Below are 12,595 nucleotides of genomic sequence, written 5' to 3'. Positions count from 1 at the left end.
TGTTTCTGTCCCTTTCCTCCTCTCTCCGCCCCCCCACCCGTTGTAGGGCCCATTGGAGGTGGCCCAGGTCTTCCTGAATGAGATCCCAGCGGACCCGAAGCTCTTCCGTCACCACAATAAGCTGCGCCTGTGTTTCAAAGAGTTTATAATGAGGTAAGTTACGATCAAAGAAATGCCACCTAGTGACAACACATTTCACTAAAGTCATGCAAAATTATGAAAAAACTCAACTAAAAAATCCCCAAATACAAGAACTTTCATGGTGAGGCATAAACCTAGAGGGGTTCACCAACTATTTTACTTGATTTTAGCATTTTTGCTTCTCTTTGTCGTTACCAGTGACTGGCACTGATTCAGTAGGTGGATGTACAGAACAATACTTAAAGAGATTTCAGAGTACTGAATATTCTGTATCTTTGTGAGACTTAGAAAGAGTAAGTCTTCTCCAGGATGCTCTATGTATACACCATATTGGTGGCAGTGTAGGAAGATTTAAAAAAGCACTATATTTCCTGCTGTTTAAGCAGAGTGTCACTCAAGATGCAGTGATGGAAGTGATAATATCCACCCAATTGCATACCAGATGGCAGTTAAAGAATGGTACAGTAAGAGGAATGTGAAATATTATAACCCATTGTGACAGGGGATATATTTTTCATTTGCCATGTGACAGTGGAAGATATTTTTACTCATAATATCACTATGGTTTTCTTCTCGTCCAATTGCAAAGGTTTATTGTGAGAGTTTCATTATATTTTGAATATTCAGAACATAATTTAAACCACATTACCCACAGCAATGTGTCTGAGGATATGCTGATGTTGTGCGGGAGACACAGGTGTGTGTGTGTGTGTGTGTGTGTGTGTGTGTGTGTCTGTGTGCGTGCGTGTGTTTGTGTGTGTGTACTTTCATCTTGCATGTGCCATTGCTTCCAAAAGGTTCTTTTCATTTTCTAACCCTCATGTCACATTCAAGCTGCCTTGATTGCTACAAGCAGGTTGGCAAATATTTACTGTAATTTCAGAAAGGTTTATTTTCTATCGTAAATCCAGGAAAGCTGGCGCCAAACCCTTTGTATGCCAGTCTTCTTGGCATTGTAAAACAGCAACAATGTTTTCTAAGTTGGTCATCTTTCCCCCACTGAATGAAATCTCTCCCACCACATACAGTATGTCTCAGGCCTCTCACCCAAACATGTCATTTGCTGTGAAACTCATTTGTAAATACTGCTTTTTATCGACATACTCATTGCAGTGAACAGATGCACTGTAATGTTCTGGGTAGGTCCACCTGATATAGCTCCATCAAGATTAGTAATAATATTCTTAATAATGAACTGTGTTGTACTGCAGCATTGTATCACACAAAACTCCATTCGTTGTTGACTTTTAATTATGATTAGCCTGGAATCATTAATTTGGACAACAAGTTCCAGTCCTAGTTCAGTTGCAGATACAAAAACACACAAACAAGCATTCATATAGAGAGCTGCACATGAGTAGTTGGATTTTATGGATTCTACGGCTTTACTCTTGTGAACTGCCCTTAATGCACATTGCCCTGAGTATTTACTGTATACACAGCATTGCAGTTTGCATGTTACCCTCATTAAAAGCTAAGAGATGAATTCAGACATGTGTTAGCAATCATCCCAGTCTTTCTGATTTCCTGCAGTCTGCTCTGTATGTTTGCCATTATACATGTCATGACAAAGGACTAAAGGGAAACCCCATTCCTGCCCTCTGCTCATAGTTCAGCTCAGATCTTGTGGTGCCCTCCTTTACTATAAGGCATTTTCTCTGTTGCAGCATGTAAGGGAGAATAGGATTTTTATTTGTTTGTCATTTGTGATTAGACATTTTACCCCTGCTCACATTCTAGCTGAGTTACTTGGGGAAGTATCTAACAGACATCTAGGAGTTCCTTACAGTCAAGTACATGGTTAACTCATTTAAAGTTCTGGCATGTAAAGCAGTCCAATTTATGTCAAGTAGTTACAGGACGTTGTTAGCATGAAACAGTGCAGTGCATTTCTGAAGTCTTTAGGATAGAGAGGGGATTACTGCGAGATTGGTTTGCGTAGTATCATTGTTGAAGCTGTTCTTAAATTTGAGGTTATTGCATCAAAAAGGTCAAGGAGTACATTCAACTCTTTTCATCTCATGCAATGTCAGAAAATGCATTATAAAACTGATTTCACCTTGTTAGGTGTGGTGAGGCAGTTGAGAAGAATAAGCACCTGATCACGTTGGACCAGAAAGAGTACCAGCAGGAGCTGAAGAAGAACTACAACCGCCTGAGAGAGAGCCTGAGGCCCATGCTGGAGAGGAAGATTCCCGAGCTCTACAAACCCATCATCAGGCCTCGGCTGGAGAACCGGTAAACAGACCCACCAAGTCAAACAGGCCAATACTGCTTTGACAAGAGAGACTGAGGTGACCCCACATATCATTGATCTTTTCATCACTCCGTATGATTGCTGAACCCAAAGGAAAGTGAGAACAAATGCAATTGAGCAGAGATCCATTCACACTGTACGTGTCACCTCTACAAATATTGATAGCTGAACCACAGCCACAGTACCCAGACATTTAACCAATGCCATGGCCACATTGTACTCATGTATTAGTAAACACTCGAGACTAAAGTGCTTTCATGATGGGGCGTGATCATCTTGATAGCAATGTACTTAGCAATCTTTTGTCCATGCTGAGGGATGAGCGAAATCTTTCCCCTAAATTGTGATTTTTCTGAAAATCACTCAGCATCTGCAGTGTAAAGAGAGCCTCCCAAATCAGCTGTGTGTGTTCTTGATAAAATCAATTCGCATGCAGTTCACTTCACATCATGTCTAACAAAGGCTTAAGCATTGTGTGCCTGTATGATGTAAACACCAGCAAAATGATATAACAATTTTAATAAAACAAAAAAAAGGCTTGTCAATACTGTATTTTTGAGCTCAGTTACCAATATTGATATTTGAGAGTTTAATAGATCCGATATGTTGATACAGTGTATATACAGATACATCTGCATCAAGCTAATATCGGCCAATATAATCGATTTTATAGGCCTAGTTCAAATACAAAAGCAAAATCCAAGCTGCAATGACCATGTATAATATATAGGCCTCGGTGAAGCACTTCTGGCATCAGGTTGTAAAGAGCAAGTAACTGAGTAACTGAAAATTCCTATTTTTGTGCCTTGCTCATGGAAACATTTACCTTGCGTCCTGACTGTTACTCCTCCCCCTCAACATCATCATATCTTATGTTTTGGGGGTGATGGGGCATTGGATAAGACATATGCCTTTGGTGTGAGAGTCCCAGCTTCAATTCCCACTGTGACACATCCACCAATGTGTCTCTGAGCAAGACACTTAACCCCTAGTTGCTCCAGAGGTGTGCAACCGCTGACATATATAGCAATTGTAATTTGCTTCGTATAAAAGCATCAGCTAAATGTAAATGTAATGTTTTGTTGTCATTGTTTCCTCACCTGCTATCCTTTCCCTCTCACAGGGATTCCTTTAAACGTCTAAGTTTCCGCAGAGCTCCGGAGGAAAACTCCTGAGAATGCTACAGCTCGTCTGAGAGAGCGAGAGCGCTACAGAGAGGAAGGGGAGGCTGGCACACAACTGAGAGGAAAAGAGAAGAAAAGATGAAAAAAGGAGAAACACAAGGAAAGGAACTGCTGGTGATACCATTGCACCCCTCTGCGCTGGAGGAGTACCTTGTGTTGGAGGACTTACAGTTTCAGCAGTCTGGCAGTGTTATATAATATCTGCCACATGTCCACTTTTGATTGATCATGGTTGTTTGTTACAGGACGTAAGAATAGGGAAGTGGGAATCTCAAGCAATGTGTAGCTTACTGAGCATTTCACTGTAAAATCTTCAGACGCTTTGGCTCTGTTGGTTTCCTTTTTTAGATAACTTCAAGTCCTAATAATGCTGCAAACATTTCCTCTGGGTTGGTAAAGAGGCGGACTAGTGTTCCTCTCTGAGGTCCTCGCTGACCCAGAGCCTGTATGTGTGCCAATAATGCTTGTGTCCTGTGTGTATGTGTATGTAAATGTGTGAGTGGATGAGTGGTTATTTAGATAATTTCTGGAGTTAAAGATGTTGAAGCCATACTGAAGTCACTTTGTACTCAGTAATGATAAATGATTCTGTTATGTGCTAAAGGGCCTTTGAAATTCCACTCTGGGAGTCTATGTGTGACATGTGCCAGTTAGAGCAGCAAGAGTATGGATGGATTTGTGCACTAGAAAAAATAGACACAATTTCTTTCCTGTGTTAACTCTTAAGGCCATTTTTGTCTTATTATTGTTGGACATACAGTACCTAGAAGAGTTTAACTTATTAAGAGTTATCTGTTGTAATTTCACAGGAGGCAGATAGACTTATCTGAGGCTCTAAATTACAGATGGCTTAGCTCTAAATCCACATTTTGTATATAGTAGCGGTATTTCATCAAATAATTTCAAAGATGTTTACAAAGGTATGAAAAACTATTCTGCATTTTATTTTATGGAAATGTATTTTTTAGATGAATAATAGCAATAATGATATTAATTTGAACTATTATTCAGTAAGCAGGATTCAGTGACTGAGTGTGCTGTATCGATGTCAGTGTATGTTCCAGTTGTTTCAGTACCTGTGTAAATAGACAGCTTTCTACGATACACACAGTGCCAAATTTAATTAATTCCTTATTTACTTAGTAACTGAGACACTTAACTAGATATGCAACATTTTGAAAACTCAAGTGTGAATTATGTTTTCTCCATATTTCAGAATACATTCCAGTTGAGAAAAATATACTACTGCTTTGCAGTATTAAAGTGTGACAACCTGAATTTATTTGACATCCATGAAACAGCTCATTTCATTGGTGTTGCAGCTCATACTGTATTTCAGTAATGAAAATGTTCTGTGTCAAAAGTGGGTATACATTTTTATATACATTATTAATACTCATTTAAACATTTTTCACTCAGTTTCCAGGTACATCTCTTATTTATGAACTGTTTTTGAAATGGATAAATAAGATGAAAAGGTTATTCAGTGTGTGTATTAATTTTGAGAATTAAAATGTATACCTATTTTTTGAAACATACAATATATATTGCTGAAAGTTGGTGTTCAACTATTTTTATGTTCATACCTGTTGTGGAAATGTGGAATTTTACCTTGTCATGCATACAATGCTGTTGAAGCACCTGAATAAAACTTATTAATATATGCACATTTGTCACCACTGTGTTTAGTTATTCATTTTAAACTTTAATCTTAATTGGGGAAATTGAAATGGCCTTTAACAAAATTTATTATTATAAATGTATTATTTGTTTATTATTTTATTATAATAAAAATTAATATAATCCGTTTATCTACATTTTAAGCTTAATAACAGTTTTCTGTAACTGCCATTAGGCTATTTATTTAATTTACCTATATGCATTTTATTAGTCATATTTTTTTGACCTCTTTCTGATCAATAATTTTTTTCCCCACAGTCTGTGTTTTTTTTTTTTTTTTTACCCTGCCTAAATATTGGATAAACTACAAAGGAATTTTAAAAGGCGGGAAGAATCCAGGGGAAACTACAATATGCTGCTGTCGCGTCTATACGACGTCATCACGGCGCGACGCCGACATGACGGAAACAGGTTAGTTGTAGATTTCTTTGGCAACAAGCGAGTAAGTTTTTTGCGATTCCCAGCGGCATGTAGACGGCTGTTGTTAAATACACCGTTAGCTGCAGTGAAGCTGGTGATTTCTGGCGGCACTGCTGCTCTTAGTTTTGGACGTTGAGTTTTGATTGACAGACTTGTGATGTGTGAACTCTCTCATGTCACTCCGTTAACGTTAACGTTAGTTAGCTTCACGCCACCGTTAAATTAACAACGCTAACTTTAATTCACGATGACTCGTGTTTTGTGCTGATGAACGTGCTACTGAGCAGTCAGGTCTCCTCATGCGACTTCAGTATGTGTAAATATGCGTGACAAGGCTCTTAAACATCACTTACAGTTCTTAAGTGTTTCTACTTTTGCACTGTAGCCTGTAATAAAAACACAAAGATGAAGGCTAACGCATAAAGATAAAGGGAACAGTAACGTTCTTTCTGGTCTGCATGACAGACAAGCGCTTACCTGTTCTGCCTGCAAGGACCTGTCACAGTTTAAACTTTCACAAGGATAGTTTAGTACGTTACATCATCTATTTAATCTCTGTCTTTACTCCGCTAAACCAACATCAGCTCATTTGAAAACTCCTGGGGCCACTCTTGTGGTATTCCATTGTATAGTAACAGTATGCAGATATACAGAACATAGTCTACAAGTTTTACTATACCAAATATAGGCTCTATAAAACGTCTCTGACTATACTCAAGAGCATTGATAGAACCAGAGTGGTCATGTAGGTCAGAGATGACCTGTTCAGCCTCTAACAGTAATGTGAGACAGGGGCGTTTCCAGGCTCTTGAAACACTGGGGGCTTAGCCCAACCCAGAAATCTTTCATGTTTCACCTGATAATAATTAAAACAAATAATTTTAATGGGGGGTCTGGGGGTCCTACCCTTTTAAAAATTCGGGCTTTAAACAACTTCCAACATTCTGGTTAATTTTTCTGCACCAGTTCATTGAGGAAATGTCTTAATGTATATAAAAGGAAACACAAAAATCAGGTGACAGTTCAAAATATAAAAATATAGTGCAATATAATGCAGTAAGGCTCTCAGGCATTCTGTATTGCTGTCAGAAATGTTTCTCCTGTTGTCATTTTATTTCATCCTTGCTGAGTCAACACACATGCAGGCATGACTGAAGTAGCCTCAAGTATTTAAGCATGTGGCACAGTCAGTTAGAAACCTCTTGACGTTAATGGCTCCTGTGTTTCAGCAGGTTTTCTGCTCATGTTTAAAACTTTCTGCTCATTACAAATCTCTCCCACTTATCTGTGTTCTGACAATATTTTGAGACAAAAGTCGTAATATTATGAGAATAAAATCGCAATCTAAAGAGAATGAAGTCATAATATTTTAACAAAATCTACCTGCCCCTCTGCTGTGCATTACCCTGCATTGTTGCTCTGCTGATATGGTAGTAGGCTACCCCATTTAGATCAGAGCCCGTCTGGGACTGTACGCGATAATCAGAGGTAGAAAACCGAAACTGAAAACAATTCTGATCAGACATAAATCTCACAAGCCTACATCTACACAAATGTTAACTTCTGCTCCTCTGATAAACTGCAGCTCACAGCCCCTTCAGAGGGAAGCATCCTGGAGCAGAGAGACAGCCCCAAACAGAGCAGAGGTGTCTCTGAGTGAGGAGGACAGAGACAGCAAAGAGAATGACAGGTGTCTGTATCACGGTCAGCTGTGTCATGTTATTCTCACACTGCTTTGTGGCGGACTGTTTGTACAGCAAATACACTGACAGACAACATTTATATTTAAATATTTTGATTACAATTTTGCTAGGGACAATTCAGTAGTAGCTGTGAGCAGTGCGCTCTCTCTCTCTCTCTCTCTACATACAGGCCTGCTGAGTATAGGTACGGTACTTCAAACAAAATATAGCAATATTATTGCGAGTAGCCTCCGTTCTTTGAAGGCCTGTAATACAGCCTGGGTCATAAAGATTAAAAATATTTTTGTTGTTGCTGTTGAGTTACATTTGAGGCTAAAACCCCGGAAAAATGACCTGGCCAAGGCATTGAGTGAGATATTATGGCTTTTTCTGGCTTTTCCTGTTGATGTAGATATGTATCCTCTGTTTTTGTGTGTTCATAATTTTATGAATATACTCCTGCACCTAATAACCTCTGAGGATTTCCTGCTGTAAATGGTAATTGCACCTATGTCTTGCCAAGCCCGCTTCATGCCCCAAGCAGACTAAATGGAAGGATTGTGACAGACAGAAACTCTCGTATACAGCAGGAGAGCTTTAAAATAGGCTACTGCAGACAGTTAGTGGTTCCTGGCGCTGGGCTAAGGTGTTTCACTCTTACTGCTATAATAACCTAGATCAAAATGGGATCATTAAGAAGTTTTCCTGTTTGGAAACATTTGTGGAATGTGTGAACAGACGAAGTTGACATTTAAGTTTGAGTTTAAATCAAGCATACAGACCCTGACAGATTTGGCTTCAGCACAGTACACTGGCAGAACATTTAATTCACAGGCTAAAGTAAGTACCTCAGCTCACAGGAAGATATAGAATATCAACTAGTAGTTTTGTCTGAAACTTACATAAACACAGACCCAGTCAATTACCCTACCATAAATAAAAAGTTTATAACTCAAAAAAACAGATAAATAAATAAAGCTTTATTTTTGGTCCTGCCTCATAGGTTTAGCCCTCCTTTGTTCAACTTTGACGCCATTTGTGTGACATGGAGCCAGACAGGGACCTAAACCCCGACACAGATGACCTTCCACTCCGAGCCAATACTAACCACATACTTGTCAGACATTATGTGCTGGATATGACTGTTCATTTTGACAGGAAGGTCATCAGTGGTAGTGTTGTTCTGTTCCTGGAGCCTTGCTCTGGAGTTGGGACTAAGGCTGAAGATGACACTGGACCTGGACCTGGGACTATAGAGGCTGGAGGGAGTCAGGATGGACTTGGGAATTCTACGGAGAAGATGTTTGGTGCTAAAGAAGGAGACCGAGCTGAATTTAAGGCTCTGTCTGAGGTTGCGTCGCAGAATGCAGGTGACACTGAAAATAGTCAATCCTCACATTCATGGGAAACCACCAGTGACGGTGATTTCACGTTAGTGCTGGACTGCTGTGACCTCGATGTGTCAAAGGTCGAAGAGGTGGATGTCACCTCTGTGTCCAGACTCCTACCAGAGGTCGCATCTGAGAGGTCAGGGGTCAGTTCAGTTAACCCACAAGCAGCCTTTATTCAGAACCTTATCTCCCTGCCCTCACGCCAATGGAGGCAGAAGCACAAGCTGTTTTTACAGTGCAGCCGTGCCCCTGGTGCTCAGGATGGCAGCTCACTGCATTTTCATAGAGACCGCTGGAGTCTGCAGGTGAGGAAGAAGGGGATCGTATCACCTCAGGAGTTCCCTCATGCTCTCAGGATCTGCTATGAGACGAGGCCAACAGGAGGCTCTGTGAAGTGGACCAAAGACCAGGACAACAGGTTTGTCTCAGGATGCATATTCTGTAACAGTGCTTTTGTAGGATTTGACACCTTTAAAGGTTTTAACACTGGCAAACAGCAGCACATCTGCTGCAGTTTTTGCTACTTGAATTACAGTGTAATATTCTGAGCAGGCCTTGTTGAAATAGAATAATACTGATTAATGAATACACAAAAACACGCCTCAGGCTATTATATTCCGTTCTTTGTGTGGATGCTTTACGTGTATATGTGTATGTGTGTGGACGTGTATATGTATATGTGTGTGGATGCCTTACATGAATGTGTGTGTGCGTGTTTGGTGGATCCTTTGAGCATTAAAATGAGGGTTGTTTATAGTTTACCATTGTTTACCCTTCCAGGGTGTGTGTTTACACTGCCGGTTCTCCCATCAACAACCGAGCCCTCTTCCCCTGCCAGGAGCCGCCTGTTGCCATGTCAACATGGCAGGCAACAGTACGGGCCCCCAGTGAGTGTGTGGTTTTGATGAGTGGGGAGGAGCAGACTGTACCTATTGAGGACGGGGACACACGTAAGCTGTTATTTAAATCCTTTTGTGACAACCAGTAGCAGGTTGATTTTATTAATATAGCTTAAGGTCACGTCACAAATTTGCCTCAAAAGGATTTCGTTCTGTACAGTTTACATGAAGCATGTGGCTTATTGTTAATTGACTTGTTCAATAATAAAAGTACATTTTACTGAATTGTAAGTAGTGCTGGGTATTGGACCTCCACATTTTGAGAAAATGTAGTCTGAAGTTTTAAAAAATTGGCACTGAATGTTCAGTAATAAATGTATTTAGGCTTGTTTACTTATTTGGTCAAATATTTCCTGATCTAAATAAGGAAATCGGGAAACTTTGCCAGTTTCTTTAAATTTTACTGCGTTTCCACAAAGTTCTTGCACAGCAGCTTCTGTTAAGACAGCACTGATGCATTTAAGAAGTTTGACTTATTTTGTAAAATGAAAAAGGGGATTGTAGAGAAACATACAAGGTACAGGAAAAAGTATGACAAATAATTTTGTTGTCATTGGGCCTGAACGAATGATGGCGTCATCTTACTGAGTCAGAGCCAGAAAAATAATGGCAGAGAATTGCTACAAATATTGATTTAAGTGTGGATAAGATTAAGTCAGCTGTACAGGTTGTTGTAAGTTGACAACTCTTAAATTGACATATTTCTTTGACATGAAAGATGTTCGTGACCACTAGGCCCACTGTATTATCGGGGTGTCATCTGAAATGTTGGTATGAGAGATATGGATTGGTTGGGACAAAAAAAAGAAAAAGTCTAACATCAACACGACATCAGACTGTATAGTTAAGTGGCAATTCAGTCCAAATTGTCTCCATTATTCTCTGTGATCTCTGTCTGTTTTCTAAACTTCTCTACCTTTTGATATTTTCATTGTGTCTTTCTTTTCCTTCCTCTACTCTCTGCAGGTTTCTTAATCTGGAATTACTATGTCACTATGCCCATGCCCGCCTCCACCTTCACCTTGGCAGTGGGCCACTGGCAACAAGTCACAGCAGAAATTCCCCCAGCACTGGAAAAAGGGGTGAGGACGGATTGCGGCAAGAGGGCCAAAGTCAGGGCTGGACCTGGGAAATGGGCTGAGACTGAGCTTGTGTCTGGACTTGGAAGCTCTGCCAGTGACGAAGTAAAGGGCTCTCCACACCAGACTGGCAGGTATTTTAGGTGCTTTTCTTCTTGTAAGACCTCCTCCTCTCCAGACTGTTATTAACCCAGGTCTCGCCCTTCAACATTCCATGGTGAAACTTTCCTTTCGCCATACCAAAAAGGGTGCAGGTGTGCAACACTCGGTCAGCTTTTTATGACAAGTACATTAAAGCTTGCACTGTAGTACATTGGGTTCAATGCCCAGCAGAAATTATCTTTGGAGACAGAAAAACAAAGTAAAGCTGACGCAAATTGCATAGAAGTGAAGGATTTAGAGTGCATGCAGGGGCATTGGAGAGGGCTGGGTTGCTGTGCGCCGGGCAGGGTTAGACTGGGGTCTCCCTCTCCACTGGCCATGAGGTTAGCAGGTCTGCCAGTGGTTTCCAGTAATCCTCCTCCTCTCATCATGGTTTTCCTCCAGCAGCAGCCCAGCTGTAGCCTGCTGCAGGCCCCAGGAATCTCCTGCTACAAGGAAGGCCTTTATTTTCAGCGACTGGCTGGAAGGAAACTTGGAAGTCACTCGAAACCTTGGAACAGTTCTGATGCTGAGGACAGCGTTAGTGCTGGATATTGAATTTAGAGTGAATGACATTGCATGTCGGCACCTAGATATTTTTGGGATCACTGTGGTTTGCCTTTGTGACATACATATTCCATATTTCCACTGCTTTAAATTCCATTCTTTGCACAGCGAGACAGGACACATTGTGCCACATTTGGTTCACCAACTCCAAAAGTGAACATTCATAAGAAATAAGAAAATTCATTAAATCATTGTTATTAACCTTGGATTAAACTTTTCTTCCCCATTTTAATCTGCTACAGCGGAGACCAGACCACCCGCTTAGACTCTGCATTCTGTTACTCTTCCCTTGAGGATGAGGGGCTTTCTGTAACTGATTATTCAGGCATGGTGGATGACGGCATCTCTTGTTCCCATGGCGACTACCCTTGCCGATTTACTGAGCGGTCGGCTGGGTCCCAGCGGGTGATTCCACACCGTGTGTTTGGCCCCGTCTGCTTGCTGCCAAAGGCCCAGGTGGAGTTTTGACAAAGAGCCACTGAGATTTGAGCTAATTATATTTTATATGATTAGAAGAGACAGTTAGCGTCAGTTAATGTTTGTGTCATTATGCCAGCGGTTTTCAACTGCAGTCTCTTGGCAAGATGGTAAAAGCACAAGACTGTATTCTCAAAAGGGCTACTTAAAACATTCCTCATACTCTAAATGGGAATTTCTAAGTGGAATAGCATGTATAAGTATTAAGTCAATGGCTTTTGCCCGTTCAGTCAGTTATGAGCTGATGATGTCTCTTAGATGAGTGCGGAACATCTTCAAGAACAAAAAGCCTTAGAATGAATACTTCAAGATATCCTCTGACCTGCAGCACATAGAACTATAATAGATATACACAAGTATGTGGAAGAACAAATACATATACTCACAAACTATTGTATATCCTGCCCTGTATCAATATGCTAACAACTTGCAATTGTACAGTCGTCAGGTGTTTAGTAAAACTTGTTGATTTTCTTTTGCAGACAGGAGTCCTCAACCTGTTACCTCGATGTTTGGCTGCAGCCCACGCCGTTCTGGGGGTTCACCCCTTTCCCCGCCTGGACGTTCTCATCGTCCCAGCAGGGTTCTCCAGTCTGGGCATGGCCAGGTAATAACGCCTAGGTCTGTGGTAAAATGGTGGAAGGTGTAGAGTGGGCAACATACTAGAAAGAGGATAG

General features: G+C 40.7%; 2 protein-coding genes across 12 annotated transcripts in view; both read left to right on the top strand.

The window, feature by feature from the left end:
* The window catches only part of dock8 (dedicator of cytokinesis 8), a 54,916-nt gene extending 49,667 nt beyond the window's left edge, over nt 1-5,249 (top strand). For 4 of the 5 annotated variants that reach the window (XM_038703042.1, XM_038703041.1, XM_038703043.1 and 1 more), the window contains 3 exons: nt 47-153; nt 2,209-2,379; nt 3,522-5,249. In XM_038703042.1, the coding sequence (XP_038558970.1) occupies nt 47-153; nt 2,209-2,379; nt 3,522-3,573 (330 nt within the window). In that variant the 3' untranslated portion in view covers nt 3,574-5,249. Of the gene's footprint in view, nt 1-46; nt 154-2,208; nt 2,436-3,521 lie in introns of all 5 variants that reach the window. The other variant, XR_005442433.1, reaches the window with a different exon arrangement.
* Nucleotides 5,250-5,654: 405 nt separating this feature from the next.
* The window catches only part of LOC119891224 (aminopeptidase O (putative)), an 81,863-nt gene continuing 74,922 nt past the window's right edge, over nt 5,655-12,595 (top strand). For 3 of the 7 annotated variants that reach the window (XM_038702611.1, XM_038702609.1, XM_038702608.1), the window contains exons 1-5: nt 7,268-9,173; nt 9,536-9,705; nt 10,621-10,876; nt 11,684-11,897; nt 12,401-12,525. In XM_038702611.1, the coding sequence (XP_038558539.1) occupies nt 8,410-9,173; nt 9,536-9,705; nt 10,621-10,876; nt 11,684-11,897; nt 12,401-12,525 (1,529 nt within the window). In that variant the 5' untranslated portion in view covers nt 7,268-8,409. Of the gene's footprint in view, nt 5,674-7,267; nt 9,174-9,535; nt 9,706-10,620; nt 10,877-11,683; nt 11,898-12,400; nt 12,526-12,595 lie in introns of those variants that run through there. The other 4 variants (XM_038702604.1, XM_038702606.1, XM_038702605.1 and 1 more) reach the window with 4 other exon arrangements.

Source organism: Micropterus salmoides, unplaced genomic scaffold (assembly GCF_014851395.1).
Source record: "Micropterus salmoides isolate LMB-PRFRI ecotype aquatic unplaced genomic scaffold, ASM1485139v1 Ms_hic_scaffold_7, whole genome shotgun sequence".
In the NCBI taxonomy this organism is placed as follows: Eukaryota; Metazoa; Chordata; class Actinopteri; order Centrarchiformes; family Centrarchidae; genus Micropterus; species Micropterus salmoides.
This window is presented reverse-complemented; position numbering and strand designations above follow the sequence as displayed.